The sequence below is a fragment of the Amia ocellicauda genome, chromosome 21, assembly GCF_036373705.1.
Source record: "Amia ocellicauda isolate fAmiCal2 chromosome 21, fAmiCal2.hap1, whole genome shotgun sequence".
NCBI classification, from domain to species: domain Eukaryota; kingdom Metazoa; phylum Chordata; class Actinopteri; order Amiiformes; family Amiidae; genus Amia; species Amia ocellicauda.
This window is the reverse complement of record NC_089870.1, coordinates 361,474-387,928: the sequence shown is the minus strand read 5'-3', so window position 1 is coordinate 387,928 and position 26,455 is coordinate 361,474. Positions and strand designations below refer to the sequence as shown.

The 26,455-nt window shown below is 40.0% G+C and overlaps 1 protein-coding gene across 3 annotated transcripts in view; it reads right to left on the bottom strand.

The window, feature by feature from the left end:
* The window catches only part of ganc (glucosidase, alpha; neutral C), a 48,652-nt gene that overhangs the window by 20,736 nt on the left and 1,461 nt on the right, over nt 1–26,455 (bottom strand). For 2 of the 3 annotated variants that reach the window (XM_066694982.1, XM_066694983.1), the window contains 10 exons: nt 26,143–26,251; nt 24,158–24,285; nt 21,910–22,092; nt 17,491–17,512; nt 16,880–16,946; nt 9,757–9,853; nt 9,166–9,346; nt 8,799–8,943; nt 5,426–5,661; nt 1,924–2,050 (listed from right to left, as the gene is read on the bottom strand). In XM_066694982.1, the coding sequence (XP_066551079.1) occupies nt 1,924–2,050; nt 5,426–5,661; nt 8,799–8,943; nt 9,166–9,346; nt 9,757–9,853; nt 16,880–16,946; nt 17,491–17,512; nt 21,910–22,092; nt 24,158–24,285; nt 26,143–26,251 (1,295 nt within the window). The remainder of the gene's footprint in view (nt 1–1,923; nt 2,051–5,425; nt 5,662–8,798; nt 8,944–9,165; nt 9,347–9,756; nt 9,854–16,879; nt 16,947–17,490; nt 17,513–21,909; nt 22,093–24,157; nt 24,286–26,142; nt 26,252–26,455) is intronic. The other variant, XM_066694984.1, reaches the window with a different exon arrangement.

The following is a 26,455-nucleotide window of genomic DNA, read 5'->3' as shown; positions in this document are numbered from 1 at the left end:
TGGCCTGCTACTACCCTCGGCCCCCCGGAACCGGTGGTGTCCCTGGAAACCCCAGGACACACGGTGTGGTTAAGCTTACGGGCCTGTGTGTGGTTTGGTGCTGCAGTGCCCCCGTGTCCACTAGCGTTGCCAGGTGGGGACGCACTTACAGTGGCCAGTCCCACTAGGCGCTCCACTTGTCGTGGCGGCGTACCAGTTGCTGTAAGCCCCTTGGTGCACGCACTGACCGGTGCCCCTGCTGCATGCTTTTCTGGTACGCACGTATATGCGCTCAGCAAAGATGGAGAGACCCCCCTCCTCCTCTCGCCCGCCGATGGCATGCTTGGGTTTACACCGTTGCACCCCAATTGTATATAGTTTCTCTCCAGCAATGTGGTAGAAGCTGAAAGTTTGGGAACATTTAAAAATAGACTGGATAGGATCCTTGGATCACTCAGTTAGTAATGAACACCAAACGAGCACGATGGGTTGAATGGCCTCCTCTCCTTTGTAAACTTTATGTTCTTCTGTTATTGCATTGTGTTGTGGTTGTGCATGCGTCTGCCTGTATCCCGCTATATGTATATACTATGTGTAGACAACAGGACTGTGGCCTTTCCTAGCGCTGCTAGTAGACTGGGGAGCCACTGCCGCTGTTTCCAGCTGATGGCACTTGAGCTGTTCTCACTGCCTTGCTGTGTATATAGTTCCTTGGTCAGCAGGTCTGTGGCCCACTCTGGCTGTGCACCATGGAGCAAGGGGCCGCTTCTCCTGTCCTCAGAGGAGGGCACTCGAGCTGGCTCTAGTGCCCCGCTGTGTACATAGTTCATTTGTTTAACACAGTAGAGCTGCCGTTGCCATGTGTTAGCTATGCTAATCGGCAGGCGTCAACTGCTCTTGTGTTACGCGAGAGGTGCATGAGCTGGATCCTGCACCTTGCGTTGTATATAGATTGTTTATATGACATTTTAAGTTTAACAGCACAGTGGAGCTGTCCGCTCTGTACTGTTCAGTTGAGTGTAGATGCTCCTGTGCTGCGCGGAGGCAGCATGAATATTCCTGTTGCCACGCTGTATATACTGTTGTGTTCAGCTTGGCTACTCTAGCTGACTAGCCAGCTGTGCATTATGTTTAATTTTTTCAGTGGGTCTGTGGTGCGAGAGCAGGGGTCCACTGCCACGTTAATGCGTGGAGGGTGCACAAGTTGCTTTGATTGCCCCATGCCATATATTGCGTAGATCTACAGCCTCGCTGCTAACTGCGCTAGTAGAGCAGTCAGTCTTCCTATTGTAAGTGGAGGGTGTAAGAGTTGACCTCTGTAGCCCTGCTTTGTATATGCTGGTTGTGGACAGTTCCCAGTAAGAGCATGACTGAGGTCCTCACTCCTGTGCAGCCCAGGTGTGGCCCCAAGTGGCACTTGTTGGCTCCTGTCTGGAGTTGTATTGCCGACCGCCCTAGTGGTCGCCTTGAAGCAGGCTCCCTCATCAGATTGCTTTGTGATGGTTTTGTTATACAGTATCCCTCCCCATTGGGCAGTGCTTCCGACTTGAAAGATAACGATAGGTTGTGAATGCAACCCAGGTTATCTGAACAAGGAAGCACTGCCCAAGGGTTGCAAGGTCATGCAGGAGTCCTAGCTCCCAGAGAGGAGGATCCTGTGCAGAAGTCACCTTTTATACAAACAGAAAGTGAGAAGGGACCTGTTTGGGCACAGGGGCCAAAGGCAGCTTTGATACAGTGACGTATCGATCGGGTTCCTACGGAAGTGCAGAGAAACCCCTCGGGCAGTGCTTCCTTTTTCAGATATTCAGGATTGCATTCGCTAGCTATCATTATTCTTGATTTTTCACTGAGGAGCCTATAGTGGCAAAATGCACTTGAGTGCATTCAAGTGGAAGTGATGGTCACATACGAAGTCTAGCAGTACTGTCAGCATCCCTGTACCTGGCCAGCATGAGCCCTCGTATGGATTGCCTTCTCTGTCTTTGACAAAGTGCCCGCAGTTTTTAGCCTCAGCATACAGCGAGTACTCTGGGTCAATTTTGATATGAGGATCACTGATCACCACCAGCTGAAAGGGGTGTAGGGTGGGGGGAGCATAGAGAAGCTATCAGCATTGGGAAAAGAATCACAACCCCACTACATGTACATATGACATTAAAGAGTAAACGTCTTTTTTCCTCAGAACTATTCAAAAATACATACAAATTCAACCTTTTCCTTTCCTGTGAAGGTGAATGTGAATGTGCTTTATAGACTGCATTTTTTCAGTTTTGAAGGTATTATACATGTCGTTGTCTTCAATACTGTCACTACTATTGTGATCAAGAATGACTGGTCATTGATGTTGTAAATTGAAAATTCAAACCTATAATCAGAAATAAGTTTAACTAATCCCTATCCATAGTAAGGGCTGACAGTGTTTGCTGTGGAATTGTACCAATACATGGTCACTGTATGTTTTACAGACAGAGTACAATCCCAAAATACAAGCAGACTCATACTCATAAATACTCATTTACTCCAAAACAGATAACATCCCACTATCTTAGCAAACAGTGCTGATCAAATCCTTAATATATAAAACCACAGAAGCATCTGTAAGGTTTGTCCTTACAGTATCTGTATCTGTCCTGGATACAGAATTACTTATTTTTTATGCTGTGTATGATTTTTCCTTAAATTTTTCCTGTAAATATGTTTGTGAAATGTGTCCCAATTCTGGCACAATCAACTGGCTGATATTCTCACAAGTGAAGCAAATGAGTAGAGAAATACAGCGAGCGTGCAAAGGAAAGCATTGCAGTGGAAACCTGCTTCGCTTCTGAAAGGTTTTCTCAGTGTCCGTTGCCTTTGAAACTTAAAATGGACCATCTCAGGTGCACCTCCGAGTGTTCCACACCACACAGCTCCACCCCAGTAGAGCAACAAACTCATTTACACCAAAAGACTAGATTCCAAACGCGGAGGATTTATACACTCTACAGGGTTACGTCACCGTAACCAGTTCATGTACACAATGAGCCCTGTTACACGTCTTAACAAGCCATATTTTAAATGTAAGAATGTTTGTCTGACTATTTTAAGTGCTGTTATGGGGGATGAAGCTGGTTAAACAGTAATTTACTTTTCCAGTTTGGTGACTATAAAAGGAAGAAAACAACTGATTTTAAAATGCATTGTTTAAAATAATAGATATCTAGTAATTATCTCCACTAACCTTCAACGGAACATTAAAGACAAAAGAAAACTATTGTTTTAGGTAAAGGTCAGTTGGGTAACTGCAGTTCCCCTTTAAAAAAAATGTTTAGGTTACCAAAAACTGAAAAATAATGTATATTTCATAGTTAAAAACTGTGTTACTACACCCTCTTAAGCATTATTTGGCAGTGTTACACACAGCTCCTGTGCATAGAAATTACACTATTTCTACAATGCACACATCATTTGAAAGCTTATTCTCTTGGCTACCAGCGTGTTTCATTCTCAGACACATCTGATTTACAGTTTCCGTGTCGCCCGCCGTCATTCAGAGAGGGTAAACGCGCAGTCTGCTCCTGGCGGGTGGCCACATTCAGACGTTCACAGATCACTCAGTTTCGATTGGATTTCTTTGCAAATAGGCTTGTTTTGTTCAGAACAACCTAACAATTAATCCAGTATATATTATTTGATGTTCTATCAAACACAAAGAAGTTCAGATCCAATTATGTAAAATCATTGTGAATTAGTACAGATTAGTATAAACAGAGTTTTCCATCTTGACATTTTGAGCTCTCTACGGGTGTGTGTTGATTATACCAAAACGTGGATGGTCTTGTTTTAATCAGTACACTGTCTGGTTCCAGAATATGTCATAATATTTTCTGAGATTTTGTATTCTTACTCAGACCAAGTATCCCCCCTCCCCCCCCAAAAACAAATGTTTTGCAACAGAGAATGCTTCACATCGTTAGAAAGTCAAGAGACACTTGGCATACAACACAAAAGTGAAGAGTACACATGGCATTAAAGAGAAGCACACAGATTTGGTGCCCTTTTAAGGGTACCAGAGGGGATTGTCAGCTTAAGGGGTTAAATTGTGTTAAACAAAACAATTCCATGATTTATATTTTTATCTCCAATTGTTTATTTGTTCAATGTTTTAATTTCAGAGAACACTGAAACATTAAACTTCATACATTTAAATAAAAAGAATGAAAAATTGAGGTGTTCTAAAAACTTTTCACCAGTAGTTTATATTTATAGTGTTTTATTATTACTTTTTAAGAGTAGTTTGTTGAGCTATAATCATTGACTCTTAACACTCATCACTCAGCTGCTCTACTCTCTGTTTGCCTGTGCGCAGCTTCTGTCGGCCAGTGATGCCTGTTTGCCTTGAGTTGACAGGTGTAGGGTACAACAGTTACAGGATACATCCTGCTGTCTGCTCTCACCAGCCAGTGAAGCCAGTTTGCGAGGCATGGACCACCCTGCACTGCCTGTTTGAGAGGCATCGGACACTTACATATTCTAATCTAGTACTAATGCCATTTGTAATATACCCACAATCTGATTTAAAGTTAGATTTTCATCCTCAGATTGTTGAAAAGATAGTACATCCAATTAATAGCATATATCCTGCCAAATTCCCTAAAATAACATTTGTTTATTTTACATATAACTCCATCCTTATGACATTTTTACAAATTCGTTAATTAGCTAATAAGGCTGGCTCAATGATTTTATTCTACATCAGAGTATTGCTATATGAGGACTAATAGAAATATGGCTTGCCCCAGATGACACAGCCCCAAACAGGAGCTGTTTTATGTGAAAAAATCAAGGCCAATTGAAGGACAGATCCCAGATTTTCAAGGAGTAAAATATAATAAATAAGCTAAAGTCACAAAAAATTGTGCTGCAATCAAATCTGACAAAGTGTATAACTAACATTTGTATCAAGTAAATAAAGGACAAATAGCATATCAGCATGTGGCCAAATAACTCATATTAAATAATATTTAATTATATTAGTATTTACATGTCATAAAGAAAAAAAAAAAAAAGAAAAAAAAACATGAAGTTGAATTTGTTGCCATCACAGTCTGTTGAAAGAGATTGTTGTGATGGGACACTGGAAACAATTGTTTTATGTAAATTGTGTTGGAATATATTTTGATATGAACTGGGATCTATAAATAAAAATGTATGATGATGATCTCTTCATCAGATGCACCTCTTCAGGTAACACTAACACAAACATTACAAATCACCTATCTTAAATTCTCAGTGTCAGGTTGGTTCATCTGTTGAATGAACACGGCAAGAACTCACTGCAATCTAATGGCTCATGATGTTAGTAGCTTTTGTAGTGTTCGTTACCCAGTGTGAACCTGTCAACAGTGTTGAAAGTGGAAAGAAGAAAAATATCAAGTGCTCTGTCAACGAGCAGTGAGGAATGTACCTTGCGTTTTTTATCCTGGAGGTAACACTGCAGGCCGGGGGGGTCGGGGAAGAGCTGGCGGTCCCAGGTGAAGTAGCGCTTGCCCTGGGTGTGCTCAATGTCCAGCCAGATGACGTCATAGGGGATGTGGTGGCGGTCGAATCCCTGGTCCACAGCCCTCACATCAGCCTCGTCTTTGTAGTTCCAGCGGCACTGATTGTATCCCAGAGAGAAGAGGGGGGGCAGAGCCTGCCAGCCTGATCACACCATGACACAAGCATTAGGGACACGACTTGGACTGGATGAAAATCTTTACAGTGGATTGCATAAGTATTCACCCCCCAAGGACTTTTGCATTTTATTGCGTTACAACATGGAATCAAAATGGATTTAATTTGGATTATTTGCCACTGATCAACATTAGAAAGTCCAGAATATAAAACTGAAAAATAAAATAAACAAATTGACAAATTACACATATAAAACAGAAGATCAATAATTGCATAAGTATTCACACCCTTTTCTATGACACACCTAACTAAGCCTTTGTGTAACCAATTGTCAATAGAATTTCATAATTATTTGAATGGAGTCCACTTGGGTGCAATTTTTGTTTGTCACATGATTTCAGGTTAAATACACCTGTCTCTGGAAGGTCCCATACTCACTTAGTACATTTACTAACAAAAACTACATCATGAAGACGAAGGAACTTTGAAAGTTGGTATAAGGTTCTTCAAAAGCACCAATCTGGAAGGACTGTAAAGCACTGGCAGGCAGCACTGTGGAGTAGTGGTTAGGGCTCTGGACTCGTAACTGGAAGGTTGTGGGTCTGCACCCCATGTGGGGCAGTGCTGTTGTACCCTTGAGCAAGGTGCTTCATTTAGATTGCTCCAGTAAAATGCCCAGCTGTATAAATGGGTACAAATGTAAGTCACCCTGGATAAGAGCGTCTGCTAAATGACAAATAATGTAATAATTATATGAGAACATTTCCAAGGCATTGAATATCCACCAGTGGACAGTAAAGTACATTCTAGAATCTGTCCAGAACAGGCTGGCTCAAACCATTTTGATTCCATGTTTTAACACAATAAAATGTGTAAAAGTCTTTGGGGGGGCGGTGAATACTTATGCAATACACTATATATTGGTGATCACACTACACGATTTTAAGCCTGATTTGAGCCCAATTTGGCCCTCACGACAGATCGGGACTGATCGTCACGACAAGTAGCCTGGTCTGGGCGCGTCCCCGCTGCCGATGGTCGTGTAGTGAGAGCCGGGCTGCGATGCAATCGCTTGCCCTCCGGTCCGATCGTAAGCTATTTGGAGCTGCTACGATTTTATTAAATATGTTTAATATTCACGACTCAATCGGCGCCGATCGTGGAGAGTGGCGTGATCAGTAGCCAATGAGAGCCGAGCTGACTGAAGCAGAGAAAAGAAACAGGAAGAATAAACATGACAAGAGAATACGATTTTCATACGTATTTATTAAAATACTTCAAATACCAATGGTTGTTTTGGCGCAGGTTCTTTAAAAATACTCTAATACAGGGAAAATAATATTTCAAATACCAGTTAGTATCTGTAATTGACCCAGGTCTGCGCTAAATATTAACCCCTACAATGCGATGCTCACACTGTGGGATGGATAGAGCCTGTGACTGTTGCTCAGCTGCAGCTCTCACAGTAGCTCTCATGGCCATGTCTTCACACACATCCTTTTTTCTCTCCGCTTGTGTGTTTGTCTGACACACGAACATGAACAGCAACAGCAGTTGCAGTGCAGTTGCAGCAGTGTTCTTGTTACGTAGATTTCCCCAAGTTTTGCACAGATCTGCAGAAATCCACTGATTCCATTGGTGGAGCAGCGCAGATCTGCGCATAACTGCGGACATCTGCACTTCACAAACGTGACCTGTAAATGTCCACGTCCATGTTTGTTGACCTTTTCTCTGTGTGGATCACGTGCGTTTCTGCGAGATGTGGGGAGTGTGGAGGCTGTGATCGCCACGACAAGGATTTCAGATCAGTCGTGAAGTGCATGTTCCCCTGTACTTAAGCGGTTGCGCTCCTTCACGACGCAAAAGACATAAATTCGGTGCAAAATAGTCTTTAAGTGTGAGCTGCCCACTGTTCACAAAATCGCGTCAGATTGTAGAAATCGTGTAGTGTGACCCCAGCATTACATTGGTCTTGAGTTTTTCAAGTGACTTCAATCACTGGCTAGAGAACATGTTAATCTTCACTAATTTAGACAATAATTGCGTAATTGGTTCCAGCTTTCAGTCTTTACTGCTGATAATGGGACCGATGCACCAAGATTGCTGATGACACCTGTTTGTACTCCAAAATAGCTAGCTGTCTTCTTTATGCAGATATATGACACACATACTGTAGCTCTCCTCAACCAGGGTTGCAGAAACCAGTTTCATATTTATGTTAAAACTAATATTAGCCAATATTGTGTAGAGAAGGTGACAAGCAAGAGATGCTGATTTGGGGAATGAAACACTTTTAGCACTTATTTGACAGTGATGAGAATAAAGACAGCAGAAACATTATGTTAAGGTTATTAACATATATATATATAATTATTATTTTACAGGAACAAAAATCATCAGGACAAGCCTTTTTGTCATCTTAGGTGTAATTTAACACTAAATTATTTCCTCCAAAATAGGACCGATATTGTTTCTAATAAATGAACACATTTTAAGACAGTGATCAGCTCATTTGCAGCAGCTGTGTCCTCAGGTGACTCACATCGGCAAGCTGCAGGTTCAGAGTTGCCGGAAATTAGTTCACCTGCGATTATGATGTCATCACCAGCCGAGCTTCAGTTTTTTAACTACCCTTCTCCTTATTCTCATTACCCTTATTGTACTAGCAGTTCTGACTCGCAAGGGGGCTGCAATCCTGACCTTAATCCTGCCCAGAGCACCAGTGTTACCAAGCCCTAACCCAGCTACCCATTTATCAATGTAGTTCATTATTTTCCTTTGTTTGGTTTTGTGTCCCGTACCACCACAGCACCGCACCCATGAAGAAAAACCTTTGTGTTTCTTTTGTTTTGCTAACTCCCTGCCTGGGTGTACTAAACAAAGGCAGTGCATACTGCACACCCCTAAAAACCCAAGTGACTTGTTTCAACCCTGATGGATACCCACAATCATGTTGTTAATAATTTATATTTAAATAAACTAAGGCCTCAACAACCAGTCAAGACAAATCAGATGTTCAATTCCTTTAAGCCTATAAGAAAATATAGACATTTAAAAGGAAATGGACTTTAAACTTGCTTGTAAAAGTCTCACAAGCAGGACAAGTCACAAAGTAATTCAACAGAAATACAGAGACATTTGAATCGAAATAAGAGATAGTCAACCTGTCAGTCCAGCGTACTGTGTGAAAATGTCGGAAGGTGAAGGGCCCAACAGAATGAAGGTGTCAATGATGCCACTCTCTGACATCCAGTGGAGCTCAGTTTGGGAGGGCAGTTTCCTCCTTTTCGCTAGTGAGGGACTGGCCACCTGGGAATGGAGGAAGAACAACAGAAAGAAAGTGTTAGAAGATGTACCTACCTGAAGAATAAACAAAAAAGTGCACTTCCACAATAACTGACAGTGAATACAGTCAGCAACTCGGTCCTCAAATTGTCAGTTGACTGCAATATACATTGGTTTTAACTATTTACAACTGTTCTGTGTAATATCAGTCTCTCCACCTCCTCCAAGCTCTCCCTATAGTTTTACCAGGTTTTCAGAGACAGTGCTGATGTCCAGGAGGGTCTCAGAGGCATTCAGCCAGAAGATGCCAATGGTCCTCTCCAGTTTGTGGGCCAGCAAAAGGGGCACAGAACCATAGAGGCCCAGCTTACTGTGAATGTCATAGGCGAACACATCCAGATTGTATAGCCTGTAGGGCCCGCCAGAACTGCAACACAGTCATTAAAGCACTGTTAGCAGTAAGTGGGGTTTTCCAGAGCAAGTTCAAGATAGAACTGTAAAACAACTGTTACAAAACACTGGTTGCAAAGTCATGGGACACATTTTTTGGACAGAGTATGATTTTCACTCTGTGTTCACTCTGAAGAGAGGATGATAAACATACATTTGCCGACTTCAAAAGTAATAAATGAGATCCGTATAATTCAACTGGATCATGTGACAAGAACTGTGTCGGATACTACTTGAGCAAGTGTGAACTAAGAGATGGATCATCAAACTGAACCTTCATCTAGTAAAAGAGTAGCAGCAAACCCTAATCTAACAGAACAGGGCAGTGTGAAAACAAGCCAGGAAGTAAAGAGCTATTCACAGGCCTGGAAAGTGCCTGATGCTTGCCTGGTGTCTTTGAGCAGAAGTGTGTCTGCATGTTCTGGGATGCCATAAACATTGGAGAAGCCGTGCAGGGTGAAATCCAATCCCACAGAGCTGGGCCCTAAAAGACATTGATTTATGGTTGATATTTTATATCCAGCCTCACTTGACACTGCCTCCTAAAAATAATGTGCATTTACAGCTTGAGGGTTATGGATATATACCTTCAACACAGCAGGATTTATATGTCAACCAAAATCACATAGTTTTAAGACAATTACTATATTTGAATGTCTATTGATACCTAAGGCATGATATAAGTAATTAAAACAAACCCTAATGTTTCAATACCTGTTCTATTAGCAATTAAATATCTCACTATTGTGACCTACTGCACAGTGTGATGTCACTGGGCCTTATTTTTCTGACAATGTAAATAAATCAAAGCAAGCAAGCACCCTATAATGCATTATCATATTTCAGAATTTGTGTTTAAATACTACCATTCTGTTCACTTCGGTAGAGTGGAATTTACAACACATAGATTCTGAGTCCCCAATAATACCACATTAAACTGTACATTCTTCATTAAATACTTATGGGCTAAAATAAACAATGAGATCACTGATGAAATTCTGTAGTTGTAATGTGATTAAATCTTTAAATCTGCACAACAGAGTCCCCCAATGGCTTTCAAGGCTATATTGATAAATTGTGTTTAAAATCGTTAAAGGAAAATACCATTTTTATATTGAATCACAAATGATAAATCATAAGCATCCCGATTTTTAACTAAAGTTGTAGATTCAAAAATATTGGCCCCCATATTCAAACTTCTCTCAATTTACCCACAAAATGTGTGTCTCACAAAAAAGGAGAGATATTATAATGGCACAAATCTTTGCGCAACATTGGAATATACAATTTTTTTCCTGCTGTGCTGGGTGAACCGCACAAGCACTGTCCTGAAGGGCCATGGACTTCCCTGGAACCTGGGGGAGGGGGGGAAGGACCGCCAGAACAGCTGACCCGCTGTTCCTTCTGCTACTGGCTCCCCTCCTGTAGGTGTGTGGCTGAGAAAAGTGTTGGTGAGAGTGAGAGAGCAAGAAGACTATTTTCTGGGTAATGTACTTTGCTTAAGGACACCGATTACACCATTATCTGTATCTGTATCTTTATCTGTTCAACCAACTAAATTATCCTTATCCGTATCCGTACTCTGAATGGGCGTGGCTTAAACCAAAAGTGGGTGGAGAAAACATTTTTTTAAATTTAAGACTGAAATGGATATGGGTTGATCAGAAGTTGCTATTTACAGAACAGCCTCGGAATTGAGCTTCAGAGCAATGTTTTTGATCACAAGAGTAAGAGGACTATTTAGTTTTTTTATAAACTTGAATGAATAAATGAGTCAATGAACACATGAAGTACGAAGTAAAAACTACAGTGTTAATAGTCAACATAACTTTCTTTTTTTACTCTTTAAACATTTAATTTAAACAGTGTAATGTTTCTGTGTGTGATCACCTTTTTCTCACTGCCTAAATGTTTTTATTTTGGGGGGAACAGTATTTTTTATTGCTACACAAAGTAAAACACGTAGGCTATAATATAGTAATATTTAAAGCTTAAATAAAGCCTATATATATATATATTGAAAGCTTTAATTTGTTATAATTTTTATTTATTTTTATGAGCTATAGTGAGAAAAACGTGTTAGGTAAGTCATTTAAAATAATAATAATGTACCGTACTTGTACGTTCAGCAAATAATGTGTGTGTGTGTGTGTGTGTCCACAGTGCTGTTATTCCCAGTGTTTGAGCCAGCTTTGCACAGTTATTGGATGAGAGTGCTGCACAAATTGCATGCAAAAATGTGTATATTCACTCGAATTAGGGCTTTCACGCAATTCAATTAGATTGCGCTATGTGCATGTTTAATGTCAGCACCAGAATACATTTGCATCTCATGTTTCCAATTACCGAGTCATTACCATATGTTAATATAGCCAGAGCATTAAAGGAACAGGACTCTGCAGGTGGACGAATTAAGGCAGTGTACTGGACAGAGTGCCATATTTCTACACCTGTTTGTGACGTTTTAAACATTGTTTTTTGTACATTCATTATATATATATGAGAGAACGGCTTTGGCAATTTGTGTGCTTCCCATGACACACACAGACACACATTATTATATATATATATATATATATATATATATATATATATATATATATATATATATATATATATATATATATATATATATATATATATATATATACATACACTCACCTAAAGGATTATTAGGAACACCTGTTCAATTTCTCATTAATGCAATTATCTAACCAACCAATCACATGGCAGTTGCTTCAATGCATTTAGGGGTGTGGTCCTGGTCAAGACAATCTCCTGAACTCCAAACTGAATGTCTGAATGGGAAAGAAAGGTGATTTAAGCAATTTTGAGCGTGGCATGGTTGTTGGTGCCATACAGGCCGGTCTGAGTATTTCACAATCTGCTCAGTTATTGGGATTTTCACGCACAACCATTTCTAGGGTTTACAAAGAATGGTGTGAAAAGGGAAAAACATCCAGTATGCGGCAGTCCTGTGGGCGAAAATGCCTTGTTGATGCTAGAGGTCAGAGGAGAATGGGCCGACTGATTCAAGCTGATAGAAGAGCAACTTTGACTGAAATAACCACTCGTTACAACCGAGGTATGCAGCAAAGCATCTGTGAAGCCACAACACATACAACCTTGAGGCGGATGGGCTACAACAGCAGAAGACCCCACCGGGTACCACTCATCTCCACTACAAATAGGAAAAAGAGGCTACAATTTGCACAAGCTCACCAAAATTGGACAGTTGAAGACTGGAAAAATGTTGCCTGGTCTGATGAGTCTCGATTTCTGTTGAGACATTCAGATTCAGTCAGAATCTGGCGTAAACAGAATGAGAACATGGATCCATCATGCCTTGTTACCACTGTGCAGGCTGGTGGTGGTGGTGTAATGGTGTGGGGGATGTTTCTTTGGCACACTTTAGGCCCCTTAGTGCCAATTGGGCATCGTTTAAATGCCACGGCCTACCTGAGCATTGTTTCTGACCATGTCCATCCCTTTATGACCACCATGTACCAATCCTCTGATGGCTACTTCCAGCAGGATAATTTTCACCATGTCACAAAGGTCGAATCATTTCAAATTGGTTTCTTGAACATGAAAATGAGTTCACTGTACTAAACTGGCCCCCACAGTCGCCAGATCTCAACCCAATAGAGCATCTTTGGGATGTGGTGGAACGGGAGCTTCGTGCCCTGGATGTGCATCCCACAAATCTCCATCAACTGCAAGATGCTATCCTATCAATATGGGCCAACATTTCTAAAGAATGCTTTCAGCACCTTGTTGAATCAATGCCACGTAGAATTAAGGCAGTTCTGAAGGCGAAAGGGGGTCAAACACAGTATTAGTATGGTGTTCCTAATAATCCTTTAGGTGAGTATATATATATGCTGAATGCATACCTCCTCGGTAATATATAATATATACACCTCTATATAATTGTCCTGATATGGCAAACGAGGCTCATACGCGTAGTATTGCAGTACGAACACAATACTGTGGACGTAATAGTAATGCAAATTACCCAATACCAATAATTGTCTGAATGTATGTAGGTCATCACAGAATCAAAGATAATGGTATTATGTGCTTTACTACTGCTGTGTGTCCAACATGTCTAGCACCTACTGCAGTGCTGTGTAGCCAGAATATCCTTGGTGATTTACATAAGTAAGCTATTCATTCAATTTATTTATTTTACTTAAGTGTAAGTAAGTGTTAAGTGTAATTATATTCAGTGCATATTTGGATGTAGGGTTGGGCGATATTAAAAATTACATATCGCCGATGATATCCGATATTATCGGCTTGTGGGGGGGAGGATCTGTAGCAGAGGTTCACAGCCATCAGGGGATTTAAGTATTGCACCTATAATGTTTTATATACATTTTTTTTCATTCGATATAAAACTCTGCTTAATACCCTGCAGATGCGATAGAAACTTTAACAATTCGTGGTATGAGACACTGGACTCGGTGTCCATCAGGTTGATCACAGCTGCAGCGTCCACACATTTCCATAGCAACTTGAATATCACCTGCGGACAGTTAAAAATCTATGGGGCTACTTCTTATTTTTCAACATATTGAAAAATATATAACACTTATGTGGGTAAAGCTTTTCCTGTAAACACATAAATTGAGATGTGTAAATATGGTCGTCCATGAGCAAGAGCTGCGAGGATAAAGTGTTATTCTTTAAGTTTGACTCCTCGTAGCCCATTGAACAGGAAAATACATTTGTTTTGTTTTTTTCTAATCACAGTTATCTTATTTTTATGACTGTAGGCTATTTTAGGTTTGTACAGTTATTTAGTATTTTTATGATAGGAGAGGATGCCATTTTGTGTTTCAACATTTTGATAATATGATAATTTAAGATTTCTTTTAGCGCATCTACAAACAACAAAACTGAAAGCACACTGTGGAGGAAAAGCGCACTGGTCAGAACGCAGAGGACGGAGAGAGAAACAGACATTGTAGCTTATAAACAACAAGGTTTTGCTTTGAACCAAAATGTTATTAGTAGCTATGGATTCAGAACAACTTCAACTATGCATGTATGCATGTATAATGTACTATGGCAGTATCTGAGTGGAAGATTTGCTTCTGCACCCCCCAAGATGCAAAAAGCAAATTAAACAGATTATCGTTGATGATGTGCATCATTGTCAATGACTGTCATCATCATCTATATATGATTCTCTGATACCATTTAACTTCAAGAAAAATATATATATATACAGTGAGGGAAAAAAGTATTTGATCCCCTGCTGATTTTGTACGTTTGCCCACTGACAAAGAAATGATCAGTCTATAATTTTAATGGTAGGTGTATTTTAACAGTGAGAGACAGAATAACAGCAAAAAAATCCAGTAAAACTCATTTCAAATAAGTTATAAATTGATTTGCATGTACATGAGGGAAATAAGTATTTGATCCCCTATCAATCAGCAAGATTTCTGGCTCCCAGGTGTCTTTTATACAGGTAACGAGCTGAGATTAGGAGCGCTCCTAATCTCAGCTCGTTACCTGTATAAAAGACACCTGTCCACAGAAGCAATCAATCAATCAGATTCCAAACTCTCCACCATGGCCAAGACCAAAGAGCTGTCCAAGGATGTCAGGGACAAGATTGTAGACCTACACAAGGCTGGAATGGGCTACAAGACCATCGCCAAGCAGCTTGGTGAGAAAGTGACAACAGTTGGTGCGATTATTCGCAAATGGAAGAAACACAAAATAACTGTCAGTCTCCCTCAGTCTGGGGCTCCATGCAAGATCTCACCTTGTGGAGTTTCAATGATCATGAGAACGGTGAGGAATCAGCCCAGAACTACACGGGAGGATCTTGTTAATGTTCTCAAGGCAGCTGGGACCATAGTCACCAAGAAAACAATTGGTAACACACTACGCCGTGAAGGACTGAAATCCTACAGCGCCTGCAAGGACCCCCTGCTCAAGAAAGCACATGTACAGGCCCATCTGAAGTTTGCCAATGAACATCTGAATGATTCAGAGGAGAACTGGGTGAAAGTGTTGTGGTCAGATGAGACCAAAATCAAGCTCTTTGGCATCAACTCAACTCGCCGTGTTTGGAGGAGGAGGAATGACCCCAAGAACACAATCCCCACCGTCAAACATGGAGGTGGAAACATTATGCTTTGGGGGTGTTTTTCTGGTAAGGGGACAGGACAACTGCACTGCATCAAAGGGACGAAGGACGGGGCAATGTACCATCAAATCTTGGGTGAGAACCTCCTTCCCTCAGCCAGGGCATTGAAAATGGGTCGTGGATGGGTATTCCAGCATGACAATGACCCAAAACACACAGCCAAGGCAACAAAGGAGTGGCTCAAAAAGAAGCACATTAAGGTCCTGGAGTGGCCTAGCCAGTTTCCAGACCTTAATCCCATAGAAAATCTGTGGAGGGAGCTGAAGGTTCGAGTTGCCAAACGTCAGCCTCGAAACCTTAATGACTTGGAGAGGATCTGCAAAGAGTGGGACAAAATCCCTCCTGAGATGTGTGCAAACCTGGTAGCCAACTACAAGAAACGTCTGACCTCTGTGATTGCCATCAAGGGTTTTGCCACCAAGTACTAAGTCGAAGGGGTCAAATACTTATTTCCCTCATTAACATGCAAATCAATTTATAACTTTTTTGAAATGCGTTTTTCTGGATTTTTTGGTTGTTATTCTGTCTCTCACTGTTAAAATACAACTACCATTAAAATTATAGACTGATCATTTCTTTGTCAGTGGGCAAACATACAAAATCAGCAGGAGATCAAATACTTTTTCCCCCCACTGTATGATAAAGGAAAAAAATTAAATAAATTACACTGCTACTTCTGGAATCAAACCCACAATGTCAGTTTCACAACGCTGTACCTTAACCACTGTGCCAATGGAGATTCAAAGTTATGCGTGAAATCTGTTATAAGCAGCATACAGCTGCCAAAACCAACTGTCCTGATTAATTGTATATAAATTTATAAATTAGGAAATAGGAAGAAATAAGAACAAACGTGTGTGTGTATATATATATATTATATATATATATATACACACACACACACACGTTTGTTCTTATTTCTTCCTATTTCCTAATTTATAAATTATGCAGAAATTACGCTTAGAGTCAGTGGATTCTCTCAATACTCAATACTCAAAACTGCCAAATACTTTGCAGCAACAAAAGTGAAATGGTAAGTGAAAATAGTAATATTTCATATTTTGTAATAAGGTCATACGAATGTTCAGGCCAAGTCTTCGTAAAAACACTTCCTTAAAGATTCAATGCTTAAGGCTTACACAATGCATAATTGCGTCGAAAGTGAAACATTACATCCGAGCTTGAGGAATTTGACAAAACAAGCCTAAGAAGAACAGTAGTGTTCAGAATTTCAGTGGTAATGCTGTGTGAGTTGGGTCATTTGCAACTGTAATGCAAAATCCATCTCTCCCTAATCCCTTAACAAACATATTAAGGACATCTACACTCCAAATCACCTACCATTGGCTTTGATGTCTATGAACTGCCTAAATGTCTCTTTCCATAAGCCTGCAGAGTCTTCATCATCCTAGAATTCACACATGAAGACAACAGAAAGGCAACAGATAGGGACATTAGCTCTGTTAATTCAAGTCGTTCGTGATTTGCATGGCTCAATGCAAAATGTCAGAGCTTAAAGCTGAGCTTCTCATGCTTCTTCATTGGTTCATTAGTGTTGACTGATTTTCATTCCAACTGAGCTCTAACATTATTGAACACATAACCAAACTAATAATTTGCTTAACCTGACTATTTTGTTAAAACTTAATTAGGTGCCAAGTAACCCCCCAAAAGGTGCAAGCCAATGACTGAAAACAGCTAATGTAGAGCTCAATTAGATCCCTTGAAGGGAACTGGAGTATCATAAAGTACAAATATAAAAACACATATCTGATGTTAAAGATGGAACTTGGGACACTGCTTGCCTGTATGTACATTCTAGACATTTCTCAGGCAAATTAAACCTTTTCAGAAGTCATGGTATCAACAATGATGTAATTCTGACAATTATTTCATAATTTATTTCATAATCATATCCTCCCTTGGAACCTGTATTGGGGAAGTAGAATTACCTGCTCACCCTTCTGTGAAGACCTGTGGAGGAGAAACAGACACAAGATGCAATAAGCAGTTAATCTATTTCAAGGTAACAATTTCCCTTACATAAAACTCTGTCCCCCTTGAGAAACAGTTAACTATTCTCTTTGAGAAATGTTAATAGTAACATTTGTCAGTTCTTCACTTAAATTTTAATTGGAACCAATATCTTAAGATCGTTTACAAACGTGAGGAGGCCATTTGAACCAATTGGCTCGTTTGTTGTCCATTAATAACTTAGTGAACCAAGGATCACATCCAGTCTATTTATGAATGTTCCCAAATTGTCGGCTTCAACCACATCGCTGGGGAGTTTGTTCCAGATTGTGACGACTCTCTGTGTGAAGAAGTGTCTCCTGTTTTCAGTCTTGAATGCCTGCAAGACCAATTTCCATTTGTGTCCCTGGGTGCATGTGTCCCTGCTGATCTGGAAAAGCTCCTCTGGTTTGATGTGGTCGATGCCTTTCATGATTTTGAAGACATGAATGAATTCCCCAATGTAGTCTCCTCTGTCCCAGGGTGAAAAGGTTCAGGTCCCTCAGTCTCTCAGTAGGACATTCCCTTCAGACCTGGAATAAGTCTGGTTGCTCTCCTCTGAACTGCCTCTAGAGCAGCGATATCTTTCTAGAAGTGTGGAGCCCAGAACTATAGTACAGAACTAGTGCATTGTACAGTCTAAACACTACTGCCCTTCTTATAAATTCTACACTTTTGACAAGACAAGAAGTGTCGACATTTGATTCACTCTCAATCCAGCAATATTCAGGGCAGTGGAGCTAGGCACCCCATTCCAGCAGACAGGTTTATTATGGGACCTAGTGGTGAAATATGGAAACTGAAGGCAGCGCTCATAGAGGCTCATAGGTGCAGCTGAGTGAGCCCTGTACCGGTCTCTTGTATCAGTCCACATGGTTAGGTACCTGTAAAGACGGCAAGCAATGCAGCTGGAGCTGTGCATAATGTGTGAGTGCAGAGTTTCTTTAAAAAAACATTTGAAATACTACAATTACAAGACAACTTAGGAATTAAACAGCTTGGCCCCAACAGACCAGACATTCATACATTACTTAACAAACCGAGTACAAGGGGAAAACGTACAACAGGACATTTTACAGTGCATGGTATGATGAGAAAACTTGGCTTTGTAGCTACTCTACACGGTAGGGCTGCACGATTATGGCCAAAATGATAATCACGATTATTTGGATCAATATTGAGATCACGATTATTTAGTAGTTTAACCTACTCAGAGTTAACTCAGGGTTATCAAGGAAAGTCAGGGTTGACAAACTGATTGCCTAAACTGGTGTTAACCAGTACTACGACGGTGATTAAGATGTCGGTTAGTTGACTCGGTGTTAACTGGAGTTAGTGTGCGTTCCCATGAAAGGGGCGCATCTGCAGCGCATGCTCAGTGTGTGCGCAGTGTCTCTGCACTGGACTGTCCCCGGAATAATGCAGCTGATAATGTCAGATATGAGGGTTTAAGAAAGGTTAGCAGCTCAATCTAACACCGTGGCGGCAAAGAAAGCCAGGGAGGCCTGTTGGCAGCGCATTGCCAACAGAGTCAATTCATAAGAACAGTGTTCTTGTCATATGTTCTCTATTTTGTCTTACGGATTCTTCTTTTATTTGTAATATGATTGAGATGTAAGGACATGTACAATAGTCTATCTAAATATGTGAAAACAATTAGGATAATTCAATTATAGCCTACACATGGGCTACATCTCTGAAATTGACCTGCTACTTACCGTTAATGAATTAAGATCTACTAAAGCACCTGGGCTGTAAGAATAACATCATTCTAACAATCATTTCAGCTGCAGCCCCAGTGGAAAGCGCACCTGCAACAAGTCCGGATGAAATATAAAAATATTCTATCAAGTGGTGTGTATTAATAATACTCATTATTAATACACAGTACAGATGTGGTGTGTAGCCTACAATAATAATAGCCTATTCGTGTGTTCACAGCAAACAGAAAAAGGCAGAGATTGTGAAAACTGGAGGTGGGCATGATTCACGCATATTTTGGGAATCCACTCTTGGTCGTGGTTCACCACCTAATGTGTCTTTAATTGTCTTGAAGTAAGTAAGTAGAAGCTTTAAGGACAAAATAAAAATGTCAGATCAAATACCTGAACACTGATGCTGTGAAATGACTTCCTATTCACATAATCCCCCTCATGTTCTCCCAGGGGTGCTCTAATGGGGATATGCGTACAGTCAATTGCACCAATCACCCTCGTGATGTTTGTATATAGGCCCAGCCTATGCTTATTAAAATAGAACAAGTATTTTTATCTTTGATCTTTAGAAGGCTTCAAAGGCCAGGGAACACAACACATGCATCAGCAGTTCAGTGAGAGCAAGTGCCACCTTGCGAGCTGCACGGCAGACAGTATTGCTGCTCAGAGGTTCAGCATCACCGATGGGATACATGAAGTGTCCGCTGCAAAATACCGCACAGCAAGACACACTGTCTGTTCAACAGTGAGGGCATCACTCCGGCAACTGGCATTGAGACGTCTGGCCCTAGAAACAGCAACGACACTGAATTCCCTCAGATGAGAATCGCTATCTTTCATAGAGAGCATCATCGGGGTGAGCTAGAGGAGTTGCACGATCTCTACACACCCTCGCCCTGCGGAGTGAGCCTCTCACAACCCGGGCCCAGTGTCGATTGGGTCCCGACAAGAGACTGTGGCAGAGAGGCGGTGCTTATACAGGGTAACACCGAGTTAACCACGAACATGCCCTGCTGGAGCAGTGTAGAGATGCGCGTATATTGCCCTGACCGCAGACCTCAGGTAAAACTTATCCACCTCTCGTAGTGCGGGTTAACCGGGAAGTTACACCCGACCTCGCAAAGTTACTCCTGAACTTAGCTGGATAAGCCAGTTACCTCGCTTCGTAGTGCACCCCTCAGGTCACTACATCTGTTGTATATTACTCTTCTACTCTGGACTGCAGCCGCAACAGCCAGGAAATTGTTGCACAGGCTGTCGCTGGAGGGTGCGCGCGCAGCCAAATCGCCACCTCGTGGCTGGCTGTAAGTTTATGAAGCGCTTGATTTGATATGCGGCGGAGTTTTCTATGAACGGAGCACGCATTTTAAACGTCAATATCGCAGTCAATCATGTTCATTTAATTGTGGGAAGCCAAAATCGTAATCGAGATCAATATTCGATTAATTGAGCAGTCCTACTACACGGAATAAAGTATTCTGTTTTCCCTGCATATAATGCTAGTCATTGTTAGCAGAAGATAGTGGACTAACACAGGGGTGAGAGATTTGAAACTTCAGAACAGACTAAGAAACACGAAACACAAGAATAAACTGAAAAAGGGAAGCAGCCCTCTTGAAATCTTATCAATTTAAAAACTGACATATCCTTCTCATTGTTGTGAAAATACGTATACATTGTAGTAGGCTATTTTTAGACTTTAGTTTATCACATGCCATTTTTGTTTGGGACACATGTAATAGAATAAAGGAAATCCATCTTTAAAGTATATAGGCAACTGCAGAATTTTGTATCTACTAACTGTCTCAATAGACTTTTTACTGTCTATTCTCTTATAGCCTACAATTCAGTCATAGGTGACTCACAGGTGACATTTAATTGTGATGTCATTATTCAAATAACGATTTCAAAACTGGGCATGGTTAGCAATTCAGGCACTGCCCCACCAGTATTAATTGCCATGAGCCGCTGCTGGTCACACGCCAGAACTGTGGCATCAAGGTCTAAGATCTTGTTCCTTATACTCCTGGCATTGAGGTACAAACATTTCAGGACTTTCCTACTAGCAGATTCCCTTTGTTTTCTTTCCTTAGTAAAACATCTCCCATTGTCAGAGCTCCCTGTCCCCCTGGTCCCTAGTTTAAAAGATCCTCAATTACTCTGCACATTACCTGTCCCAATGTTTTAGCCCCACTTCTGTTTAGATGCAGACCGTGTAGAACCTTGCAGTTTGTACAGATCCCATCTATCCCAGAAGAAAGACCAATGCCCCATAAATCTGAAGCCCTCTTCTCTACACCAGGATTTCAACCACATGTTGAACTTTAGAATCGCTACCTGTCTCCCTGGCCTGGCATGTGTATCTCAGAGAAAACTACCATGGAGGTTCTGCTCTTTAGTTTCTTTCCTAACTCTTGAAATGTGTCTTGCAGAACCTCTGGCCTACCCCCTCCTATGTCATTGGTTCCAATGTGGACCATGACCAGTGAATCCCCCCAGCTTTGGGCAGTAGCTCCCAAAGTAGTTTAGGGAGATCTGCACCGTGAGCAACAGGCATGCTAGATACGATGCGGGTCTCCTTATCACAAGAACACACTATATGATCTACCCATCTAAGAATCACCTCTAGATTATCTTGCATACCCTTTATCTGGTGGATCCCGCAGTGTCTCAAAACACAGCCTCCCCTGGGAGTTGAGGGTCACCATCACCTCCCCTCCACATAACACCTCCAGCTGGAAAGGGGACCGGGTGATCCGCATCTGGTACTGGCCATTACTCCAGCTAAGTCTCAGGGTATCCTTGTCTGCTTTCTCTGCACTCAGCCTGTCAGAAAAACAGACAATACTGTGTTAGACTACAACAACAATGGCCCTCTGCAGAAGAGCCTTTTAAGAGCACTGAGGTATTCATCAAATGACAGATGCAGAAACTACTGTATAAGTAAAGGGATATTTTGGTGGGGAAATTATTTTGGCATTATTGGCAATTTTATTACTGGTGCAAGCTTTTGTACACACCATTCTCTCTTATATCTGTTGGTTGGGATTCTGTCTTCTAGAAGGGCCAGACATTGGTTATTGTTTGTTTATAAAGCTGTCCTACAGAAACTACCTAATTATCTCTAATTAAAATTGAGATGGAGAATAAGCACCTATGAATTGTGCTCACAGGATTGGCTGGTACTAGAAGTACCACGGGCTCATTCTGAAATAGGGAAAATTTCATTCACCTTCAATGCCCCCCATTCATGGAACCATTGTGTCTATATCATGTTTTCAACAACCATTTGACTGTGAATTGTGTGTGTTATTCTTAAAGTGTTTATACTATTATATATATATATATATATATTTTTTTTTTTTTTTTTATTGTTAAGTTTATGATTTTTTTTTTTTTTATTGTATATGATTGTAATACAGGGCACCACTGTAAATGAGATCTCGGTCTCAGTTGGTTTTCCCTTGACCTGACCTACATTCGGGCCATCGCCATCTTGGTACACAAGTTCTGCCCTGACTGCAGAAAGTTAGAGCACTTCAAAAGAAAAAGAGCTTCTAAATCTGTAACCAATGCTAAGAAAGAAAAGTACAATAATCATGATAAGTGATAATCAGACAAAGTAATATAACTAAAATGAAATTAATGTAATGGTGAAGTTTATCAAATTGAATCATTATATTAAAAAATCATTGTTATATTAGGTTTACAGTTAGCCGTTTATTTAGAATAAATATTAAATATAATTTTAATTAAAGATTGCTTAAAGAATACCAGTTGTGAATATTGTGTTATATTGTTACTGTTGCTTTCATTTTTATTATGTAAATAACAGTGTTGACTCACCATTTTGTTTTTAATTTAGCTTTGTCTGCTTGAATTTGGATGATTATGACTTGTAGCAAAGTTTTGCAGGCTAGTTTGGATATACACTGGTCAATATGATCAGTCATGTTCAATATGATAAAGTTTTCATTATTGAATAAAAACATTTGATTACCATATTTTGGCTATACGTGTATTTATTTATATGAACCTTCTTTGATTGGAATTTTGATAATTTCAAGGGGTATTCGGCAAGTTGATCAGGATCATGGCTATAGATAAATATCAATAAATAAAATATCAATGATTAGAGAACAGTGCAGATCCTGATCAAAATGGATAAATGTGCAGGTTGATTTGGATTTACACTGAATGTTTCACAAAATATAAGGAATACTGATAATAATTATTGGAATTAGTTTAATAAATACTTTTTTATCGAATCGAGATTGGAAATGACAGAAAAACATAATTAATAGTTTAAACTTAGTGATAGAATGCATAATAAAGCGTGATGAAAGACATAATATATGTGATTTTTATAAATCAAAGAAACTTTGCAGTTGATTGCAATATTTGACATGGTAAATTGCCATGAGGTTTTTCATAAAAATAAATATGAGTTTGAACACTTTGAAAACTTTTACTTCCATATTTACACATACAAATGTCTAGTACATGCACTGATTACATTGTTGAGTTGAAAGGATCACACATATTCGAAAGTGAAAGGTATACTAAGACCATTGACCTGAGAATCGCTTTGCTTGTCTAACCAGATGGTGGCAACAGGTACTCGTGATGTCACACGTGTTCGCTCTATGTCCCTCAATGTAGCAGATCCACCAAATTTAATAGCAGCCAATATTTTCTGTTCAGCTGTAATATTAAAACCAGGCTTAAGCTCCTTCCTAAGAACTAATCCTAAAAAGCAATAGTTTTTTTTACTATTACTATTTATTATTTATATCCCAAGAATTAGATGAAATTACAATAATAAGGCTAGTGATCAAAAAGGTTAAAAATATATTCCAACCAATGACAGCATAATCACTGACAATCTCACCGCTCTCGGACGGGTTCTCCAATGAGAACGTCTGGAACTTCGTAGCGTGCTCTGATTGGCTGCAATTCATTTATCTTCACCCGTACAACTCTGCCCTGAATGGCACACACACAGAGAAGAAAGCGGACCTACATATATGAGGAATAAGGGAGAGCAGATTAGAGTGATTCCACCCTAAGAAAGGATTGTGGGGACAAAAATAGGAAAATGATAATAGGATTTATTTGACCAGCAATTCTAAATTGCAGAATGTAAGTTTGAACCTGTAGTGCTTGACTGTATTCTGGAGGTTTCTGAACAAGAACACTACAAACAAATCAGTCACCACGTTTTTGAAGACTCCCAGGCTGTAGGCAGAACTACTATTAATGTTAGAATGTTTGTGTTAATTAGGGCTGCGGCAAATGACTATTTGACTATTTTGATAATCAATTAATCTGTCGATTACTACTTTGATTAATCAGATATAAAAACAAATAAATTCCAGCGTAAAATGCAAGTGTTTTATAAAACAAAAACTAATGTTTTTCCTCATCTTGCACAATGCTCTATTTAAAACAACTTGAGATGGCAGTTATAAAACCAAGAGAAAATGTGAAAAAAATTAAGGGTTTTATAAAGTGCATATACTAGCAAAAGGTGTTTTTACATTGTTCTCAAAACACAAACCTGTTTTACTCTTCAGTTTGAAAGGTGCTAAACTGTTTTGATAAATAATGAAAAATAAAGCAAACACATTAAATTCAGCGTTTACAAGCTTTTCTACATCACATAGCTTCAACGGCATTCCAGTACTGGACTATGGAGGTAGAATGTTGTTTTTGTTCTTAAATGAGAGACAATATGAGAATACATAGCTGCACAATATTTACATACACACTCGATCCGATGATGTATCCGATCTTTACGTACGTCAAAAAAAACCCGAGTGTGTTCATATTCCCTTTCCCACCATGTACATTTACTGTGAAACGAGTTCGATTTGATCAGATTTTACATGTGTTAAAAATTACATCAACCAATGAAACACGAGAAGAAGACGTGGATTGGTGGAAATGCTTATCATCTGTCTAACCACGAATAACCACACAACAAAGCAAATAAATATAAACAATTATTTACACCTTTTTGTTCCAGGGAATTTAGTCAACTCAGCCCCAACTCTGTGCTTGTGCAGGGGCAATAAGGTAAAGCATGCATTATTCAATATTAAATATCACGTCTTCAAAGCTATCTACTATGTTTCGCATCACAAACCTCAGGCCTGCTATTACACTAAGGATCTGATGCAACTGGATCTGGTAACAATCTGAACCTACAAGCACATGCCACAAGGGGTTGAAATTGTGCACTGAATTGAGGATTAGCCAGCCTACTTCTACCCACCCTGCCTTAGCAACTCTTGGCCAGTTGTGTGCTGCTCACTGGGGACTCCATTGCTAAAGGCTAAACTGGCTATATAATATAGCTGGGATTGGAGACCAGCTCAATCCAGTCTATAGAACACATCCAGCACTCCAGAATCTTTTTAATAAAGAAGTACACTTATCTTCTAAACATGGGGGTTTCAAAGTTTTACTCTAGAGTTACTACATGTGATTGGTTGTGAAGGACTCAGTAGAAGACATACATTTGAAAACAAATATGTACATGCAAGTGCTTGTGTAATGTAATTTTAACTCATGGCAGAACATTACACAGCCAGGAGGAAAACAGTATTTAAGAGTAATATGGCCTAATTGTTCACACAATACCTCTGAAATACCTCTTATTCTTTATGTAAAAATTATATTGCAGAAAAATTGACATGACTGAAGGGTGTGCCATTAAAGCTGATCAGTGGATGAAGTAGTATACATCTCCATTTTGTCATTTAGATAATACAATTTCAGAATTTCTCCATCTCTGCATGTCTATGATGTCTAATATCTGGCACTGTGGTTTTCCAGGACTGCAGTACTACTTAAACTTCTAAGATGCCAGACCTCTGTCTCTGTGTGAATTAGCTCTAGCTCTGCTCCCCTCTCCGACATTTCCAAAGTGTCCATTAGAGGGCGATAGTAAGAAGATCCCTGCTGCAATTCCTTCTGCCTCCTGGGAAAAATGGACTGGCATTAGAGGGAATGGTAGGAAAAACAAGATAATATATTTTCATGTTTTACAAGCTGCACTGGAATCATTCAGGTGGTGGTTTATATTTCAGAACGGTAGAGAATATTTGTATAAACAGATGTGTGGAGATCAACCTTTTAGCTTAAAATGCACAACTTATTCAACAATGTGCAGTGTGTAAAATGT